General features: G+C 40.8%; 1 protein-coding gene across 9 annotated transcripts in view; it reads left to right on the top strand.

The window, feature by feature from the left end:
• The window catches only part of NRG1 (neuregulin 1), a 220,061-nt gene that overhangs the window by 88,229 nt on the left and 113,195 nt on the right, over positions 1-18,637 (top strand). The window contains exon 1 of one of the 9 annotated variants that reach the window (XM_039257509.1): positions 12,905-14,065. The exons of 5 other annotated variants lie outside the window; for them this stretch is intronic. In XM_039257509.1, coding sequence (XP_039113440.1) covers positions 13,399-14,065 — 667 coding nt within the window. In that variant the 5' untranslated portion in view covers positions 12,905-13,398. Of the gene's footprint in view, positions 1-12,904; positions 14,066-18,637 lie in introns of those variants that run through there. 3 more of the 9 variants (XM_039257504.1, XM_039257498.1, XM_039257499.1) reach the window with 3 other exon arrangements.

Raw genomic sequence — 18,637 nt, 5'->3', positions numbered from 1 at the left:
ATTACAGTAATATCATTTCCTTTCCAGTTGGACAACTCAAGCATTTAGCTCTGAGTGTTTGACAGCATACAGGTCACTAAAATAATTATTTTTGTGCCCATTCAACACAACTTTTTCCCTAGCCATAGGTTATTTTAAAACCTCTTGCCTCCAGGAGTACAGCTAGCTCTGAGCCTGGAGATGCCTAAAAATGTCTTACCTTCTCATTGTAGTTTTTAAAAAAAATTTCAGGGGTGCCTAGGTGTCTCAGTCGGTTGAGTGTCTGACTTCAGCTCAGGTCATGATCTCGCTGTTCGTGGGTTCTAGCCCTGCATCGGGCTCTGTGCTGACATCTCAGGGCCTGGAGCCTGTTTCGGAATCTGTGTGTGTCTCTCTCTGACCCTCCCCTGCTCATGCTGTCTCTCTCTCAGAAATAAAAACATTAAAAAAATTTTTTTCAGCGATTTCTCTCTGCTGTTCATTTGCATCACTAAAAACTTAGGTAACTTGGAATACTGCTTAAATAGTAGTACTTCTCTCAATAGATTCTTTGGTTTTAAGGCTGTGAATGATTATGAATAATTTGACTTTTGATACACTCATCCAAAACTCTTTTACTGGAGTCTTTTTGGGTCAAAGGAAAGAGTAAGGGTGGAAATCCAATTGTACATGGCTACCTTCTGGATGCCTTTGATACAGTCACTGGTAGACTACAGTAGTAAACATTTGGAAGGACATGGTAGAGGTAAATATTGGGCTATATCCAGGTATTTTAACCAGGGGTCAAGGAGATTCAACCAAAGGAATGGTTATTAGTCTCACCTCTAGTGACAGAGTCATAGCAAAGCCTCAGGGAAGAATTTTTGAGAAACACTTCGGAAGATTTATGTTTCACTTGAGAAACCTCCCTAAAAGCCTTTTGCTTCTTGTGGAAGGTATGTGGGGGTAGAAACAGCATATGGTTGAAACCCTCTGCACGGCAGTGATATGTAAAAGAAGTACTTTCCTGCTAGGTTAAATTACTCTTGCATGCCTCTTGCTGTCAGTGACATGATTTAGTTAAATACAGATGCTTTTAGAGGGGTTTTTGTACTGTATCATAAATATTTAACAGTTTTATAAAATATCTGTATGCATAACTGGGTGGGAAATACAGCAGTGGAGAAACTCAACTTGCACAACAGAGCCATTGCCCTTATAGTGTCCCCTGACCGGCTGACCGTTGAAAACGATATGCTCAGATGCAAGTGTCATCAGCAATTAAAGGATTCTATTTCTATTTTTCCAACAAAATGAAGCTTACCATCTAACCTTTCTGATTGTCAGTAAAGGGAACTTTGTAATTTCCCTCTTCACGTTATTCATAAATGTTCCAATTCCCTAGTGACCGAAGTATGGCATTAGGAAAAATTCCTTCTCAATAAATAAATGGCGTGGTCAGGAAAAGCTCTTATATTTTCTGCAGCAACTAATGGTTTATTTATATAAAGATATTTCAATGTCATTAGCTAATAGTTAAAGTCATGTGAATCTTGTATTTTTGATATAATTTTGAAATTCATTTTGTTTTTTCAATATATAGTTTTAAGTTTATTCATTTATTTATTTTGAGATAGAGAGTGCAGGAGGGGCAGAGAGAGGGAGAGAACCACAAGGAGGCTCTACGCTGTCAGCGTGGAGTCCAATGTGGGGCTCAAACTTACTAACTGCGAGATCATGACTTGAGCCAAAGCCAAGAGTTGGATGCCCAACTGACTGAGCCACCCAGGTGCCCCTGAGATTTAATTTTAAAAGTCATTTCCTTAAAGTAAGAATGGTAGGGAAACATGGGTGGGTAGGGTGCATGCAATGGAGAAAGTAAACAAGTATGGGTTAATAAATGTAGAATTGGTTGATTATTTTGTTTGTTTGGCATAGACTGCAGAGAATTTTGGGTTTTTTTTTAATGTTTATTTATTTTTGAGAGAGAGAGACAGAATGCAAGCTGGAGAGAGAGAGAGAGGAGACAAAGAATCTGAAACAGGCTTGAGGCTCTCAGCTGTCAGCATAGAGCCCAATGTGAGGCTCGAACTGAACCATGAGATCATGACCTGAGCTGAAGTCAGACGCTCAACTCACTGAGCCACCCAGGTGCCCTGACCACAGTTTTTATAATAAAACTTACTGAAGGAAATTAAGATGGGTTCTCTGTCATATGTGGTAGCCAGAAATGGTTATGAAAAACATCTTCAAAAATATTTTTTCCAGCAATTTATTACAGAATTTCCAAACATACAGAAAAGTTGAATGCATTGTGAACAAGTTATGCCCACTCACTAGATTTTAGAGTTAACATTTTCTATATTTGCTTTGTCAAATGCCCATTTGATCTCTCCACCCACTCTTATTTTTGATGCTCTTTCGAGTAAGTTGTATACCTGCCTGTATTTTATTCCCACATATCCCAGTATACTTGATATATATGTTTTATTACAGTCTTTAAAAGAATATGTAAGTGATGGATTATGCCAACAAACAATTTATGTTTTCTGTAAATATTTTATTTTTTAAATAAACTTAAATTTCATCTATTTATTTATTAAAATAAATTTAAATTTTATTTTTTTATTCATTTTTATTTTTTTAATATAATTTGTTGTCAAGTTGGCTAACAAACAGGGTATATACAGTGTGCTCTTTGATTTGGGGGTAGATCTCATGATTTATCGCTTACATACAATACCCAGTGCTCATCCAAAGTGCCCTCCTCAATGCCCATCACCCATTTTCCCCTCTCCCCAACTCCCCAATTAACCCTCAGTTTGTTCTCTGTATTTAAGCGTCTCTTATGGTTTGCCTCCCTCACTGTCTGTTTGTAACTGTTGCCAACAAACAGAATTTAGGTTTCTCTGGAATGAGTCATCATATTTGGAGCTGGGATTTTCTAGGCATCATATTTCAGGATTTAACTCCATTATCAACAGCCTTCTTTCTCCTCTTCCTGACAGTCACTCCTTCCCTGCCCCAGCCTTCTGACTTTTCAAATTAAAAGAGGGCATAACCCTTCCTCACCAGTTCTCAGATACTGGAAATCTTGGTATCACGTATTTTTGAACCATTGCAATAGTATTAGGCTGATTCCTATTTTGACATGACAGTCTTCTTTCCTCAAGATACACTCCCTTCCATCCACTAGCGTCTCTCCTCTATACCTTTCCACATAAGCATAAAGCTCATTGTAATGTTTCCATCATACATCATACATCATACATCATAAGTAACTTCTTATCTCTACCCTATCCTCAGTGAAAGCTGTTGGGGTCCACAGCACACAATCTGTGTGTCCTCTTAGGTTGATAAAATGAGGTTGAATAAATGAGTTCAAATATAAATACTGGTCTCTGAGATAACTTCCAGAAAGAGAGCCTGAATATTCAGTAGAGTTGTGACCAAAAGTGGTCATGTGAGCATTGAACAAGATAACTTTCAGGTAGAAGTAGTCACAGTGAAAGCTCAAAGTGAGATAGTTCTATAGAGATAATCCATGGCAGTAGTGACCGAACGTCCCTTCTACTCTTCCTTGGTATTGGCTTTGGCAGTACATCACTGGAGAGCTTTCCTTTGTAGAAATGAGTTGAAAGGGGAAGAGTATTAGTCCTGAATTTAGTCTTGACTTTGAAACTAATTTTGGTGTGACTCCAGGAAGATGATCATCATCATCATCATCATCATCATCATCCTAGGACCTTTTTTCTTCTTGTAGAAAATAAAACTCATGGGTAAGTCCTGTTCCAACTCCAACAATCAGTAAATGAAAAGTTTAGATCTAATTATCCTTGGGATTACAGTTCATCTTTGCAGGAAGCCTAAATCCTTTCACTCGTGTAGTTTCTGAAATAGAAAGAAGAAAAGAAACAAGTCATTCTTATATAAATCTCAGCCTAGCAACATACTGTGTGATTTATGATGGCTGAGTTTCAATTGGAGGCCAAATGACAAGGTATTTTTATCTTATGACTGTTAAATTCATATTCTTAAAGTAATAAGAACTGTAACAGTGCAGAAAAATTGTCCACCTCTTGGACAGAGAAGCAGCAGAAAAATACGAGGCTGGCATTTGATTTTAAATAGGATACTTCTACTCCTATAAGCATTATAAGGCTTATGACCTTACAACCTTATTGCCAGTTAGGTGGTTCACTCAGAATGCCAAGTCAGTTCTGGAAACTACGTATATTTTTATTCCTCCCCCTGCCTGTTTTTGGTCCTTTGGTGCAACTTTGTATTTTCATGTTGATCAGCAACAAGGAGATAGAACTACTGTGGACTCCAAGGAAAATGTATATTGTAAGATGTTTCCTCTGGATGAATTCTTCTCTGATTTACAAACTTATACTATATTTAAAAGTAGGACACTTCAGATAATTCCCTTCCCCCAGGCCTCCTTGATTCCGGGTATGTTGGGAGGATTTATTTTGTATAAGGCTTTAAAGATGTTTCAGAGTCTCTTGAGTAGATGGTACTCTCTTATAAGTAATTCATGACTGCCTTCATTTATGGACCATCTCCTGCCCCACAGGTTCTGTCTGAAGCAGAAGATTGAAAAATCAAAGTAACAAATTCCAGAGCATTTGTAGAAATGTTCTGTTGTACTGTACACTGCATTTCTGGATTGATTTGGGGATTAGTTAACAGAGTCAGCTGACAAGAAACCCAAAAATATCGCTAGTGACTAAGTATGAATCAAGTTTAATTACTTCCATTTTTGAAACTTTACAGACTCTGTATTAAACTAGCATTGATTATCAGAGGTGTTTCCTCACGTTTAATTTCTCTTACTGCAACAAAGTATGGCCTTTATCATTTTTTAAATAAATTGTACATGTCCATGCTCATAAAATGCAGATTATCTCTTGTATTTTTGTTCCATTTGCCATAAGACTTGAAGATAAAACAAACAAAACTTCTCTCTTCACTGTGGTGCTCTGTGATGTGATCTTAACTTATAGGTAGTGAATATCAATGAAACAGGCAAAGATATTTGCTCCAGGTAGCTATTCCAACATATATGGCTCTAGTAAACATTATGAATGACCATCCATCCATATAATATCAGAGTAGTCACTATAATTTTCCTTATTTCTGTTTCACACACACACAGTACTTTAACATTATTTGCATTTATTCACACAAGTACAACTCTTATCTGGAGGACCCATGCCTCTGAGATGATTTTCCCATAGTTTATTCATCTCTTGTTAGTAGAGTTTCCATGTCGATGCGTTTACTCAACAGCACTTTATGCCTTCTATGTGCCAGGCATATATGTGCCAGGGATATAGGATAAAAACAGACACAAGTGCTTGCCCTTGGGGAATTCACATTCACGTTGGGAGTTCATCACACATTTCCTAACAAAGCACACTGCGTAGAGAATACAGATGATTCAGAATAACTACCGCTTTCCCCACCTCAACTTTTGCTAGATTTCTAATATATTCTGAAAAGGGAAATGGGATAGAGTTGAACAATGAGAAGTAGTATTTTAGGTATATAAAATGAGACAGAGTTAGAAGCTCTTGCTCATTTTCTCATAAAACGTCTTTTGAATTGAAACGCTCAATGACATATCAATTTATTATATCTTTATTCATGCTTCTGAGTTCCTTGGGATTGCATCATTGACATAAATTCAGAGTTCATAGTTAATTAATAACTGTCAAAGATTTAATGCCACGTGATCTATTGAGATTTTGTAGAAGAAAGGGCAACCTGAACATACCAAAGTCTCATTATTTTAGTGTAGTCCACTAGTAAAACTGATCAGATAGAACATATTTTCCTTTTAAAATTAAATGTCAGAAAAACTGAAACCATGATGAGTGCCCAGAGTCATCTTATTTTTATTGTTTTGACTGAGTTGGAATTCACATAACATAAAAACTGACTATTTTAATGTGACCAATTCATTGGTATTTATCACAATGTTGTACAAACATCTCCATCTACTTCCAGACATGGCCAATGTAATTTTACAAGAATGGTGACTCCTAAAATTGAAGCTAAAATAAACTGTGCTTGTATATGACTAATGATTTTACTTACCAGGAGTGAGAAGTTAATATGCTCTCTCCAAGTAAACTTATTATAAGTATCATATTTAATAAAGATGCCTTTCTATATAAAATTTTCACACTGTCATCTTTGAGGCCATGTACTGTATCTTGAGCTAGGGAAGATATAAACTCATAAAGAACAAAATGTGCCAGAATGATCTGATCATCTCATTACAAAATGAGAACACAGAGGGGCGCCTGGATGGCTCAGCTGGTTAAGCATCCAACTTCGGCGCAGGTCATGATCTCTCAATTCATGGGTTCGAGCCCTGTGTTAGGCTCCGTATTGGCAACTCAAAGCCTGGAGCCTGCTTCCAATTCTGTGTGTCTCTCTCTGTCCCTCTTCTGCTCAAGCTCTCTTTCTCTCTCTCAAAATAAATGAACATTTAAAAAAATGAGAACACAGACCACAGTCACTATCAAAGTTTGATACAGCATTTCACAAAATAATTCTTAAAATTCAGTCAAGTTGTCTTCTCTGAGAAAATTTTCACTGGGATAGAGTAAAGTATAATGAGTCTTCACTCACCTATAAAGTGAGGAGGCAATACCTGCCCAGTAAGGTAGAATAAATGCTAATTTATTTTTATTTTCATATTTAGCATTTATGAATAAGGTAGAAGAACATCTACATTATATATGTGTGTGTATATATATATGTGTACGTATATGTATATGTGTGTGTGTGTATATATATATATATAAAATAATGTAAATGAACATTAGATAGCACATGGATTTGGTTTGCCCTCAGAGAACTTTTCTGTTTAATTGAAGAAAGAAGAATTACAGGAAAAACAGTTAAATTTTAGTTTATTCCCAACTTTCCATCCACTGAAAGGATCTTTGGTGGTGGAGATAAGTATAGTTGTGATAAGGAGTTTCACTAGAATAAGATAAATTCACAAAGGGCATATTTAGGAACAATCAGAAAAGTTTGATAAGGATGTGCCTGAACTGGACCTTAAAAGATCTGAAAAAATGAACAAGAGTTTAGAGGGTATGTGAAAAAAGTTTGCTAGTTTATTAGAGGTGTCATTATCTGTACAATTCAATTTCAATTAAAAATAAAACTAAACAAAATGATGTACTGAATGGAAGCCAGCTAGTTATAGACGTGGCCTTCAAAGAAATTGAATTCTTTAGTCCTATATATGTGACATAATTAAATAATAGAACAGACCGTGAAGATGTGCGCCAGTAGTGGTACAGGTAAGAAAATGCTGGGTCTGTGATGTGGAATCACGGAAGGGCTCCATGAAGGAGGTGTGGCCACTTAGGGAGTGACTTTGAAATGAGTGGGAAGAGGCTTAACAGATGCATTTGAGTACTTTGTCCTCTCATGGAAAGAAGTCAGTTTTGAAGATTACCTTTGGAATGTGAAGCTTTCTTATGAAAACTGTGATTTCAGGGGCACCTGAGTAGCTCAGTCAGGCGTCCAACTTAAGCTCAGGTCACGGTTCTGTGAGTTCGAGCCCAGCGTCAGGCTCTGTGCTGACAGCTCGGAGCCTGGAACCTGCTTCAGTATTCTTTGTCTCCCTTCCTCTCTGCCCCTCCTCCCCTCACAGGCATGTGTGTGCTCTCTCGCTCTCAAAAATAAGCATTTTAAAAATTAGAAAGGGGGTGCCTGGGTGGCTCAGTTGGTTAAGCATCAGACTTCTGCTCAGGTTATGATCTCATGGTGCATGGGTTCAAGCCTGGCATCCGGCTCTGTGCTGACAGCTCAGAGCCTGGAGCCTGCTTCAGATTCTGTATCTCCCTCTCTCTGCCCCTCCTCCACTCACACTCTGTCCCTCTCTCTCTCTCTCTCGCTCTCGCTCTCAAAAGCAAATAAACATTTTTAAAAACTTTTTTAAAAAATGAAAAAGAAAAGAAAAATGTGATTTCATAATTCATTAGCAAATACATAAATCATTATGTTTTATCCATAGTCCTCTCCAGGGACTGTAATTTGGAGATACCAAAATACAGAAAAAAAATGTGAAAGAGAAAATAAGTTTGGGTTATATGGTCAAAAGCAAACTGGCATTGACCATCCTTTTTCATCTGCCGGAGCTGTGCTACATACTTCTGATAATAAAATAAATAATATAAATGCTGCACCCAATAGCCTAGCTTGAATTGAAGTAGCAGAGGAATTTACATATATTTCATACCATAATAGGATTTTTCTCTTCACTGAAGGAGGCTTAGACAGAAGCTGGAATATTGTGAAAGTGGATCAGAAATACAAGTGTATTTGATTTTGTTCTGCCAAATCCTGTTCTGTATTACAGCCTCCTCCTGACACCAGGTTGACTTACTAACAGTTACTTCCTTCTCTTCTGCGGTGGATTAATAATGGCTGCAGTTCTTTGTCACTGTCCCCATCAAGACCTATTTCCCCCGTTCTTGAATCTCAGCTGGCGCTGTGACTGCTTACCCAGTAGGATGCGATGGAAATAACCCCTGCAGCCTCTAGATTCAGGCCTCCAGAGGGCTAGCTGCTTGGGCTTCCTCCCTCTTGGGACGCTTCTGCCCAGAACCCAGCCCCCATTCTGTGAGGAGCCCAAGCCACACAGAGAGGACATATGGCGGTGCACCCTTCCACAGTCCCTGCCGAGCTCCCGGCTGACACCTAGCATCGGCTGCCAGTCATGTGTGTGCCATCCTCAGTGTTTCAGCTCAGATGTACCCTAGCTGATTGCAACCCCAGCTGACATCAAATGCAGCAGAAGAACCACTCAGCCTAACTCAGTCAACCCACAGATGAGTGAGAAAATACAACGAACGGGTGTTGTTTTAAGCTGTTTCAGGGCAAGTTGTGGAAAAGAGCTTACCAGAGAAAATTCCAGAAATTTCCAGACTTCTGGACTGTGGAAGATCTCCTTCCATTTAAGTTATAAATAGGTAGCATTTAAATACCCTATGCTTTTTTTTTTAAGTTTGCTTATTTATTTTGAGACAGAGAGAAAGAGAGCAGGAGGGGCAGAGAGAAAGGGAGAGAGGGAACCCCAAGCAGGCTTGCGGTGACAGCACAGAGCTTGATGCAGGACTCAGACTCACAAACCACAAGATCATGACCTGAGCCAAACTGAGAATTGGATGCTTCACAGACTAAGCCACCCAGGCGCCCCTAAATAGCCTATGTGTAATCCTTATAAGTTCTGGATATCACTACACAAAATTTTAGAAAGCTCTTATTTTGAAAACTAGGCACCTTCAAGTTTATTTACAGACTACATTAAGGTACTGAGCCTTTTTCATTGTTACACTCTCTGGTCCGTTTATTCTCCCATTGGAGTGATCGGTAAGCAATACATAATGAGATGCATTATTGTGATTAAAAAGGAAAGTAGCATTTTTCAGCAGAAACAGCATGAGTCAGACTTTTGTTCAAATCTTGGCCCTAGCACTTAATAGCTTTATGTCCATGGCTAAGTTACCTAAGCTGCCTGAGTATTTATCTTGAAGATAATATGTATTGTACAGCATTAGTGAAGATAAGAAATAGTATATATTAAGAACCTAGCTGAGTGCCCGGCACAAAGGTAGAGCTCCTTAAATGTAGCTTTTGTTGTGATGAAGGAGGTGGTAATGTGGTTTTTAAAAGGTCGCAAAGACCTGTCTCTTGTTCATTTTTTAAGGGGACACAGAAATGTGGGTGTTCCTGGGCCTTATTGGGGTGGAGTCTAAAGGGTTAAAGTGACACAGCCTTGCAATTCTTCCCTCAGACAGGCATGTTTCATCCAAAGGAAATTCTGATCTCTCAGTGATCCACACCACCCTTTTTCATTTCTTTATTGCTATAGGGGATGGGTTAAGGGAGAAAGGCAACTTTTGGTTCCTATGCTCAGGGGAGAACTTGTGAAAAATACTTTTTTTTTTTTCTTTATCTCCTCCCAATTACATTCACCTTCTGATTTGGTGGGAAACATCTACAGGATGCTAGCTTTCTGCAAGCTGATCTTATCTTCAAGGTGCCACAGGGCTCCTGGAATATATCTCCAGGGAGGACACGCCCACATCCCACAGATCTGAATAGCCCAGGGAGAGGGACAGCTGTGGCAGCCCACAGGATTGTGTTTCTGCTGTGTGGTTCTAGCCTTTGTGTGATACATTGTTTTCCTTCCTAAGTGTCTTTAAGATGATAGAGCAGCGCCCAATAATTTCTTTGTCTCCGGAATATGTTTGTTCTCAGGGATTAAGGTGAGGTGGGTAGCTGTTACTGGCGTAAGCTGAGGACCACTTTTCTTAACTATGGGCTACCTTTCTTGATTGGCATCTTCTCTTACCTGCCTGGATTGGGCTACCAGAACCCCATTTTGATTTTTGAAACTTAGACGATTAGCTGTGAATGAAATGCCAGTGTATTATACTGGGGTATAATATTGGTTTGGGGCAAAAGTAAGGAGTTAGGTACCCTGTATTTAAACTGAGTGATCTCTAAAGTAATTATAAATTACCCTAATTTAGTGTAAACATTTACTTGCTCATATTGATTTTGAATATTCACATGAATATGGACAACTAAAATGTGAATACCTCTCAATATGAATATGGTAAGGGCTTCCAGATAGATTTTCTATGATATAAAATATCATGTCCATTGCTAGGATCTTTCAGAAAACTCTTGCTGCTTTAAAATCAAATGGTTAGGAGCGCCTGGGTCGCTCAGTCTTTTAAGCGTCTGACTTTGGCTCAGGTCATGGTCTCGCCGTTCTGAGTTTTCTGAGTTCAAGCCAAGCGTAGGGCTCTGTGCTGACAGTTCAGAGCCTGGAGCCTGCTTCCGGTTCTTTATCTCCCTCTCTCTCTGCCCCTCCCCCACTCAGGCTCTGTCTCTCTCTGTCTCTCAAAAACAGTTAAAATTAAAAAACATTTTTTTAAATAATAAAATCAAATGATTAAAGCTAGAAAGTAGGCACAGGATCTTATTTTAACTATTATTATTTTAAAATATTGGTTGCTGGTATATAAGTGCAGGTTATGTGGAAGATAAGTCATTTTGCTCATAAGCTTGTCACAGTCCTAATCACAATTAGGCAAACTGGTTCAGGCTTTTGTAGTTGTTGTTAGTTATACTACCGCAAACATGTTTTGAGATTTAATATCCTTTAAATCATGTATAATTATGGACCAATTTTACTTTGAAAGAAATGATAATATTCTCACATGCCCCCTTAAAGCTTAAAAATATTTCAAAGTGATGGAGATTGTGCTATACAAACTATAAGGTGCTTCAGGCAGAGTTTCTCAGGGCTTGAGCTCTAAATTTATTGCTGCTGGGACTCATATGATGGCTATGTAGTAGAGATTAAGAGAGCGTTTTTAAGACTCCTGTTGACATAGGTGAGCAGAATGGTTCCTTGGAAACCATTTGGGTGTCCAGTCATGGTGAAGCATGGACTAAGGGCTCAGATGCATATAGTGTGCCCTGACACGCAAGAATGGAGGTTCGGGAAATCCTGTGCTCTCTATTAAAGGCTGCATTTCCTCCAGTCTTTTAACGGCTGCCGCTTTAAAAGGGGGGCAAAATCAGCACTGAAATTATCTGTGGGGTGAAGCTACCGAAAGCTAACCCAAAAGGCACGCTGTTATGGAAAACTCTTCTTAATACATGCAATGCGGTTCTAGCAGGGGACATGTGGTATATATTACAGCGCCCAGGGAATTCAAACCTCTGCAGTGTGGAGTCACAACGCAGGCTAATTTCAAAATGAAGTGGTAGCCTTTTGCTCCCTTCATAGCGCTGTTTACCAATGTTTCCTATTAGCTTGACATTCGTCTAGGACTGCTGTGGGTGGAAAGAGGAAATGGGAATTTAAATGGGACCAGAGTGAGGGTTCATGGACACCTCTCCCCTCCCCTCCCACCCCTGCTCCGGCATAGGCTCAGCACTTCACCCTGGGCATTGTGAAGTCTTACACAGTCATGGCCAAAAAGGGCTGAAGGCAGAACTGTCCAAGGTTCGAGAAAAACCTGTTCTAACGCTTGGTTGAAAATCAGGTAATAACAGTCCTCTTGGTGAACAAAACTTATTAGAGGGCAGGGGAAGGAATGCTATCTCTCAGCGGCAGGCAAGAAGAAATTGCTGTTGAAAAGCTTACCTCTCTAGGGAGGAATCAGATATCAGACTTTGCCAAGCCTCAGGTCCAACCCATAAGGTCCCACCTACATCCCCCGCCCCATCCCAGCTTTGTTAGATTGCTAGCATCGATCGCCCGCTTCTTCTGACCCCACAGTGGGCGAAGGAAAGAGAGCCGGCAAGACTAGAAGCAAGCAAGCTGGGGGTAGAAAACTGAGGCTGCTTTTGTGGAGAGAAAAAGAGAAAGGGAAGAAAAGGGGTGGGGGCCTTGGGGACTGAGCTTAACTGGTGCCTGCCTGCTTCTCTTTGATTTGATGGCCTTTATTCCTTCTAATTGGATAAAATAGGAAGTCACTGGCAGTCCTGCGTCGCTGGGTATACTGATTTTACTCAGACCAGCCAGCAGCTCTGGAGTGCGGACAGAGGGAGGAGGGAGGGAAAAGAGAGAGGCAGACAGAGAGAGAAAGAGAACGTCTTCGGATGAGGAGGGGAAAGGAAGAGAAGGAGACTATGAAGCAGGACAGAGCTGCAGGGGAAGAAAGTGAATGAGCGCTCAAGAAGGACAAAGAGGAGTGGTTGGGGGGTGGGGGTGGAGGCAGGGCGGGGAGGGGAGTCACCGCCCCTCCGGGCCGCACTCTTCCCTCCGGATCCCTCTGTGATGATACTGTTTGCAGTGATGCTCGGAGGGCAGGCACCTGCTGCTCTGTAATGATTCAGCCTCTTTCAGCCTTCGCGTTAACACAACAGGATGCTGTTGCTACTCTCACTGCTGCCTCTCCTGCCTCCGCCGCTGCTGCCGCCGCCGCCGCTGGTCCTGCTTTTGCTTTTACTTCTCCTGCATGACAGTTGTTTTCTCCATCTAAGCAGACACCAGCTTCAGATGCTCGAGGTGAGAAACATGCCTTTCAGTTTGGGCTACTGGTTTACTTAACTGGCCAACGATCAGCTCCGTTTCTATTTTGGCCCCGATCCTCTTGACCAGCCGGGATGGTTTGGAGAAGCATTTGAAAGAACTGCCAAAGTGGCTCAGAAACAGCAGTAAAGAATTACAATATACTTTTATTCTGTAGTTGCTAGAGGCTTTTTCTTTTTTTCTTTTTTTTTTCCGTCCTCCCTCCTGCACTCCTCTTGCTTTTGATAATGGCCTTGGACTTGGAAGACTTATCGATTTCCCCCTGTAAGATGCTGTCTCATTTGGTTGGGGGGGGCTCTGCATGGTAATGGACCGCGAGAGAGGCCAGGCCTTCTGGAGGTGAGCCGATGGAGATTTATTCCCCAGACATGTCCGAGGGAGCCGCTGAGAGGTCCTCCAGCCCCTCCACTCAGCTGAGTGCAGACCCGTCTCTCGACGGGCTTCCGGCAGCAGAAGACATGCCAGAGACCCAGACTGAAGATGGGCGAACCCCCGGCCTCGTGGGCCTGGCAGTTCCCTGCTGTGTCTGCCTGGAAGCCGAGCGCCTGAGAGGTTGCCTCAACTCAGAGAAAATCTGCATTGTCCCCATTCTGGCTTGCCTAGTCAGCCTCTGCCTCTGCATTGCCGGCCTCAAGTGGGTATTTGTGGACAAGATATTTGAGTATGACTCTCCTACTCACCTTGACCCTGGGGGGTTAGGCCAGGACCCTATTATTTCTCTGGATCCAACCGCTGCCTCAGCTGTGTGGGTAGCATCTGAGGCGTACACTTCACCTGTCTCTAGGGCTCAATCCGAAACTGAGGTTCAAGTTACACTGCAAGTTGACAATGCTGTTGCGTCCTCTGAACCTTCAGCGGTCCCAACCCCGAAGAATCGTATTTTTGCTTTTTCTTTCCTGCCGTCCACCACACCGTCCTTCCCTTTCCCCACTCGGAACCCTGAGGTGAGAACACCCAAGTCAGCAACTCAGCCACAAACAACAGAAACTAATCTCCAAACTGCTCCTAAACTTTGTAAGTAGAGAGAGAGAGATGATGATGATGAATCATGGAAAGGGGTGGGCTTGAGGCGCTAAAAGGCGTCCTCTTGAGCAAGGAGCTGTCTCCTTGCCTTCTTCTATTTTAATTGCATGGTTTTGTTTAAGCACGTCATGTGACTGGAGCGCTTGGGGTGGCGTTGAAGAGAGGAGTAAAGCGATCTTGCAAACTGCTGGTACTAAACAGTGTTGCGTCCAGCCAGACTGTTCAGTCTGGGGTGGGGGACCCAAAACTTCAGCATCTGGGAGTCATGCCTGAATTTAATTGCAATGCAATTGATTTCTAACACTTTTAAAAATGAACACATCAGACAGAGCATCCTTTCTTTTTCTTAAATCTCTCAATGTGGCTTCCATATAGCAGCGAGTGCGGTTCCATGTCTGTCTTTCTCCCGTGTAGATTTCCATCACCTCTCCTCACCTTTCGGGCACCATCTGCCATGCAGTAGTCCCACGCTGCCTGTTATCTGCCTCCATCCCTTCTTCGTGCTCCCTTAACTGCTCTCTGCTCTCACCACATTTCTGTTTTAATTGGTTCTTGCTGATAGCGCATTTACAGTGCTCACCCCTCACCAGCGGCAGGCAATTGCTGTCCTGCCCACATTGTAGTTTCAGCTACTGAGCACTTACGAGGGGCAGCTTTATTTTGTTTGGGGCTGCGTGATGCTGCGTGAAAGGATTTCCGTAAATTAGTTTTGTCTTCTGTAATCAAATGTTTAAATAGCTTCTTTGGCAGTCATTACAAAGTACAAGACCCATTAGTAAGGTGCATCGTCTTTTTTTCAGATGTGTCTTTTTTGCCCGTCAGACTACACCGGTGCAGTTTAATAACCTGTGAGTGAAGAGAGCCCACGCTCTTAAAACGATACAGAACAATGAACGTGCCGCCCCTCGTAGTGGGTCACTGCTGTGCTTCACAATGGAAAGTTGACAAGGCAGAAACCACGACTAGTCAGTGTCAGGTTTGCTCCACACGTCAGTATAAAAGGGAGGAGTGGCTTCTGCCTCCTTTTTATAAATGTTTCTGATTTATTTTTGTTTCTCTGCCTTCTGCTACTTTTTACCCTTGACTGAATATGCCCTTCATAGAATAAAGTAAAAGGTGAGAGAACCTGGTTCTTAATAACGTGTGGGAAATCTCTTAAGAGTTGAGGGCGAGGGTTTTGGGATGAAGTCCTCACCCCTTCGGTTTCCCTCTGGGTGGTAAGGAAGAATAAAGAATATCTTTTCCAGACACGGTGTTCCGTGTGGGGGAGAGCCGTGTGGCATAGAAATGCAGAAAACTTGATCTGCTTTGTGATTCAAGATCATTTCATACACAGCAGTTTCGGTAGCAAAGATTTAAAAAAAAAGAAGAAGAAGAAGAAGAAGAAGAAGAAGAAGAAGAAGAAGAAGAAAGAGAGGCTTGTTTTTCAGGTGTAATTAGTAAAGAACCTCCTTTCTGCAGACACTGCTCTGGGTCTTTATCAAATCCCTGAAGCATCATTAAAGGTCTGACAGACATCACTGCATTCACCGCCTCTTCCCACCTGGCAAAGTGACCAGGAAATAATACCCAGATGAAATGACAGGCTATAAAAAGCAAGTGCAGTTCCTGCAAAGAGAAGCAACATTCTCCATGAAGACAAGGTTACTTCTTTGTCTTTATGGTTTGAAACTTGGCTTTAATTAGAATGTACCGGATAGGTTTAGTTTTCCAGAAAAAGAAAGAGGATCCTCTGAAGGAAAACAAAACAAACAAAACAAAACTCAAAAAACAAAGAAACAAAGCACACAAACAAAAAACTCCTTTGGTAAATTCCATAATTTTGTTGTCTTTTTTGGGGGACAGGAGTTGGGAAGCAGAGAACCATCTAGTCCCTTTTTCTGATCTAGGACCATGTCAAAAAGTATGTAGTGACTTTTTGAGAAATTATTTCTTCAGGTAAATTCTTCTACTAAGTGTTTTAAGAGGGTATGCATTCCATACAGTTTCTCTTCTTCTCCTGGTTTTCAAGCCAGGGCATTGATTTTCTGGCATTTGCATTGAGTGGAAAAGATTTACTGCTGCCTAAAAGCATCGCGGAGGCCAGTTCTGGCCAGACACAGCTGCAGCACTATGAAGTGCATTGGAGACGAGCCTGCAAAAGCAGTATCAGAAGTAGTTTTCTCCTGAAAAGTTAGGGGTAGACAGTGCTTAACACTTTGCCACCTGTAAGGCTTTCTGAGTAGGAAACTCGGGTGTTAATTTTTTGGCCTAGTGTCCGAAAACAACAGCAAAAGCATGAATATCCTAAAAATTATGAGTCTGGTTTTGGGGCAGGTTGGGAGGGTAGGGGGATTGGTCCAGGAAGCTTTGTTTTCAGACACTCATAAGTGGTTGCTTTTGTTGTTTGAAAAAGCTTGTAACCATTGACTTAAAAAACACACACACACACACACAAAAAGAAAAAAAAGAGCTTGGAATTAAACTGTCATTTGTGAGCTCGTTCACTTTGTTCTCTTTATGAAAGTAATGCTTCGTCACAGGAAGAACCAGACCTTTCCTTCTGTCATGCATGATTTTGACATGAACCAAGCTACGATTGTGTACATCGTAACATGACGTTATCGTATCTGAAGCATGTCCTTCAGTGGTTACAGGACGTAACTCTCCCCATTCTATCTGCCTCAGCATATTCAGCATATTATACACAGAACTGTAGCCTTCAAGGTCATAGTCTGTCGAGGGCTAATTGATTCTTCTTTATCCTGGAGTCTGAGAGAGTGGAAGAGACACAATCCTAGTAATTGTGTCCGCTCTGTAATTCCCCAACCAATCTACCTGCTAGTATTAAGGTTGTAATACTGTAAACACTGGAATGACTCCCCTTTCCACTGACTTTTTAAAAATTAAAACATTCTTTATTGTACTAAAAGTCAATATAGCACATTCTTAGTTGTCCAAAGGAATAGTAGCTGCATCAGGTTTCCTAAAATGGGTATTTCTTGCATAAGGTAATATAATTTCATGTTTTCACGATACTAATCTATATGCATCCATCTAGATCTTTAAGAAACCTAATACAGAACTGGAAAATATATATGCATTGTTTTTTTAATTCTGAAATTTTTCTGTGTGTGCTTAGTGGTTTTCCACTACCAGAATCTTTATTTGCCATGATAATAGTTAAGTTTCTATTTCTCACTGGGGCCCCTTCTTGAACTGTTCATTTTGTTTCTTTGGCTGGGCTTTAAAATTTTTCTTGCCTTCTATTTATATGGAAAGAACTGACTTTGAGGGGCTGCAAACTTAGACTACTATAAAAAGGGCTGATTAATTAAATTGTAGCCAGAGAACTATAGTGTCATCTTGGAAGAAAATGTATTTCTGGATGAGAGAGATTGCTTAACAGACTCTGTAGTATAAGAACGTATTAGTATTTTCATCTTAGGCCAAATTTGTTTTCCTTTGTCTTAAACCTCGTTGTATTGTGTTGCACGGCAAACCATTGTTACCACAGTGACATAGGAATCACTACCATTTGCAAAAGCTCAGCATGATTAATTGAATATGCCAAAGGATTTCTTTCCTTCGGCTTAAAAGTGGCATTTATTTTAAGCCCAATAGACTTGTCCGCTTCCTTGGAACCTACAGTTCCGTGTAGGTATCTCACGGAATCATGAGGAATCATGGTGATTTCCAACAACTTTTCTCCACTGTAACCAAACTTGTTTAAAGCCTAAGACATTAAAACCTGGGAGAAATGGAAAGATCCTCAACTGAAACCAAATAATCTTATACATTTACTGATGAGGAAACCCAAGTTCTGAAACATTTAGTGACATTCTTTTACTAAAAGTCATAAAATGCTGAAAAGTTCAGTGAAACCCTAAATAGTAGAAAAGAGAGACCCGTCTTGTCCCCCAGAATTTAAATCTACACGTGACTCTTCTCTCCTGTCAGCTTCTCCCTGTTCCAGAGAATGCAAGCTAGACAACAACTCTGGTAGTTTAAGTGGCGTCCAGTTGACAGGGACGTATGTCAAGTGGGACCATTGGTCAAGCATGTATCGTTCATAGTATTACAATTCAGTTTTCTTCCCACCTTCTTGTTTTGCTTTTATTAAATTTTCAGTAGTGGTAGTCTCTTTTCCTGTTTATTTGATCATCCATACAGTGTTGGGCTTGCTGTTGAAAACAGCTTGGGTTTTCTGGGGTGGGCTCTTTGCTGACATATAGCAGCTGGCTCTGTGGCTCGCCTCTTCCCTGCCCACTCTGTTTCTCCTGTTCCTTTCTACCTAAATTGGTGTTCTCCTTCCTCTCCCTCCCCACCCACCCACCCACCCAATTATCTCTTGACTCCTTATTTTTCTAATGATGCCACTTTGGCTTTATTTATCTATCTTTCATTGCATTCTAAAATATTAAAGCATCTTCACTGATCTTTTCTTTCACATACAATTTTATTGCATCTTAACTGAGTGGTACTCACACACATTACAAACACACATACAAAAATACGTCTCTAGAACAATACAGTGGTTTCTTATTAGCACAGTTCATTCAGAATGTTGTCCGTCTTCTTCCT

The sequence above is a fragment of the Hyaena hyaena genome, unplaced genomic scaffold (genome assembly GCF_003009895.1).
Source record: "Hyaena hyaena isolate Hyena2069 unplaced genomic scaffold, ASM300989v1 scaffold_620, whole genome shotgun sequence".
NCBI lineage: Eukaryota > Metazoa > Chordata > Mammalia > Carnivora > Hyaenidae > Hyaena > Hyaena hyaena.
This window is presented reverse-complemented; position numbering and strand designations above follow the sequence as displayed.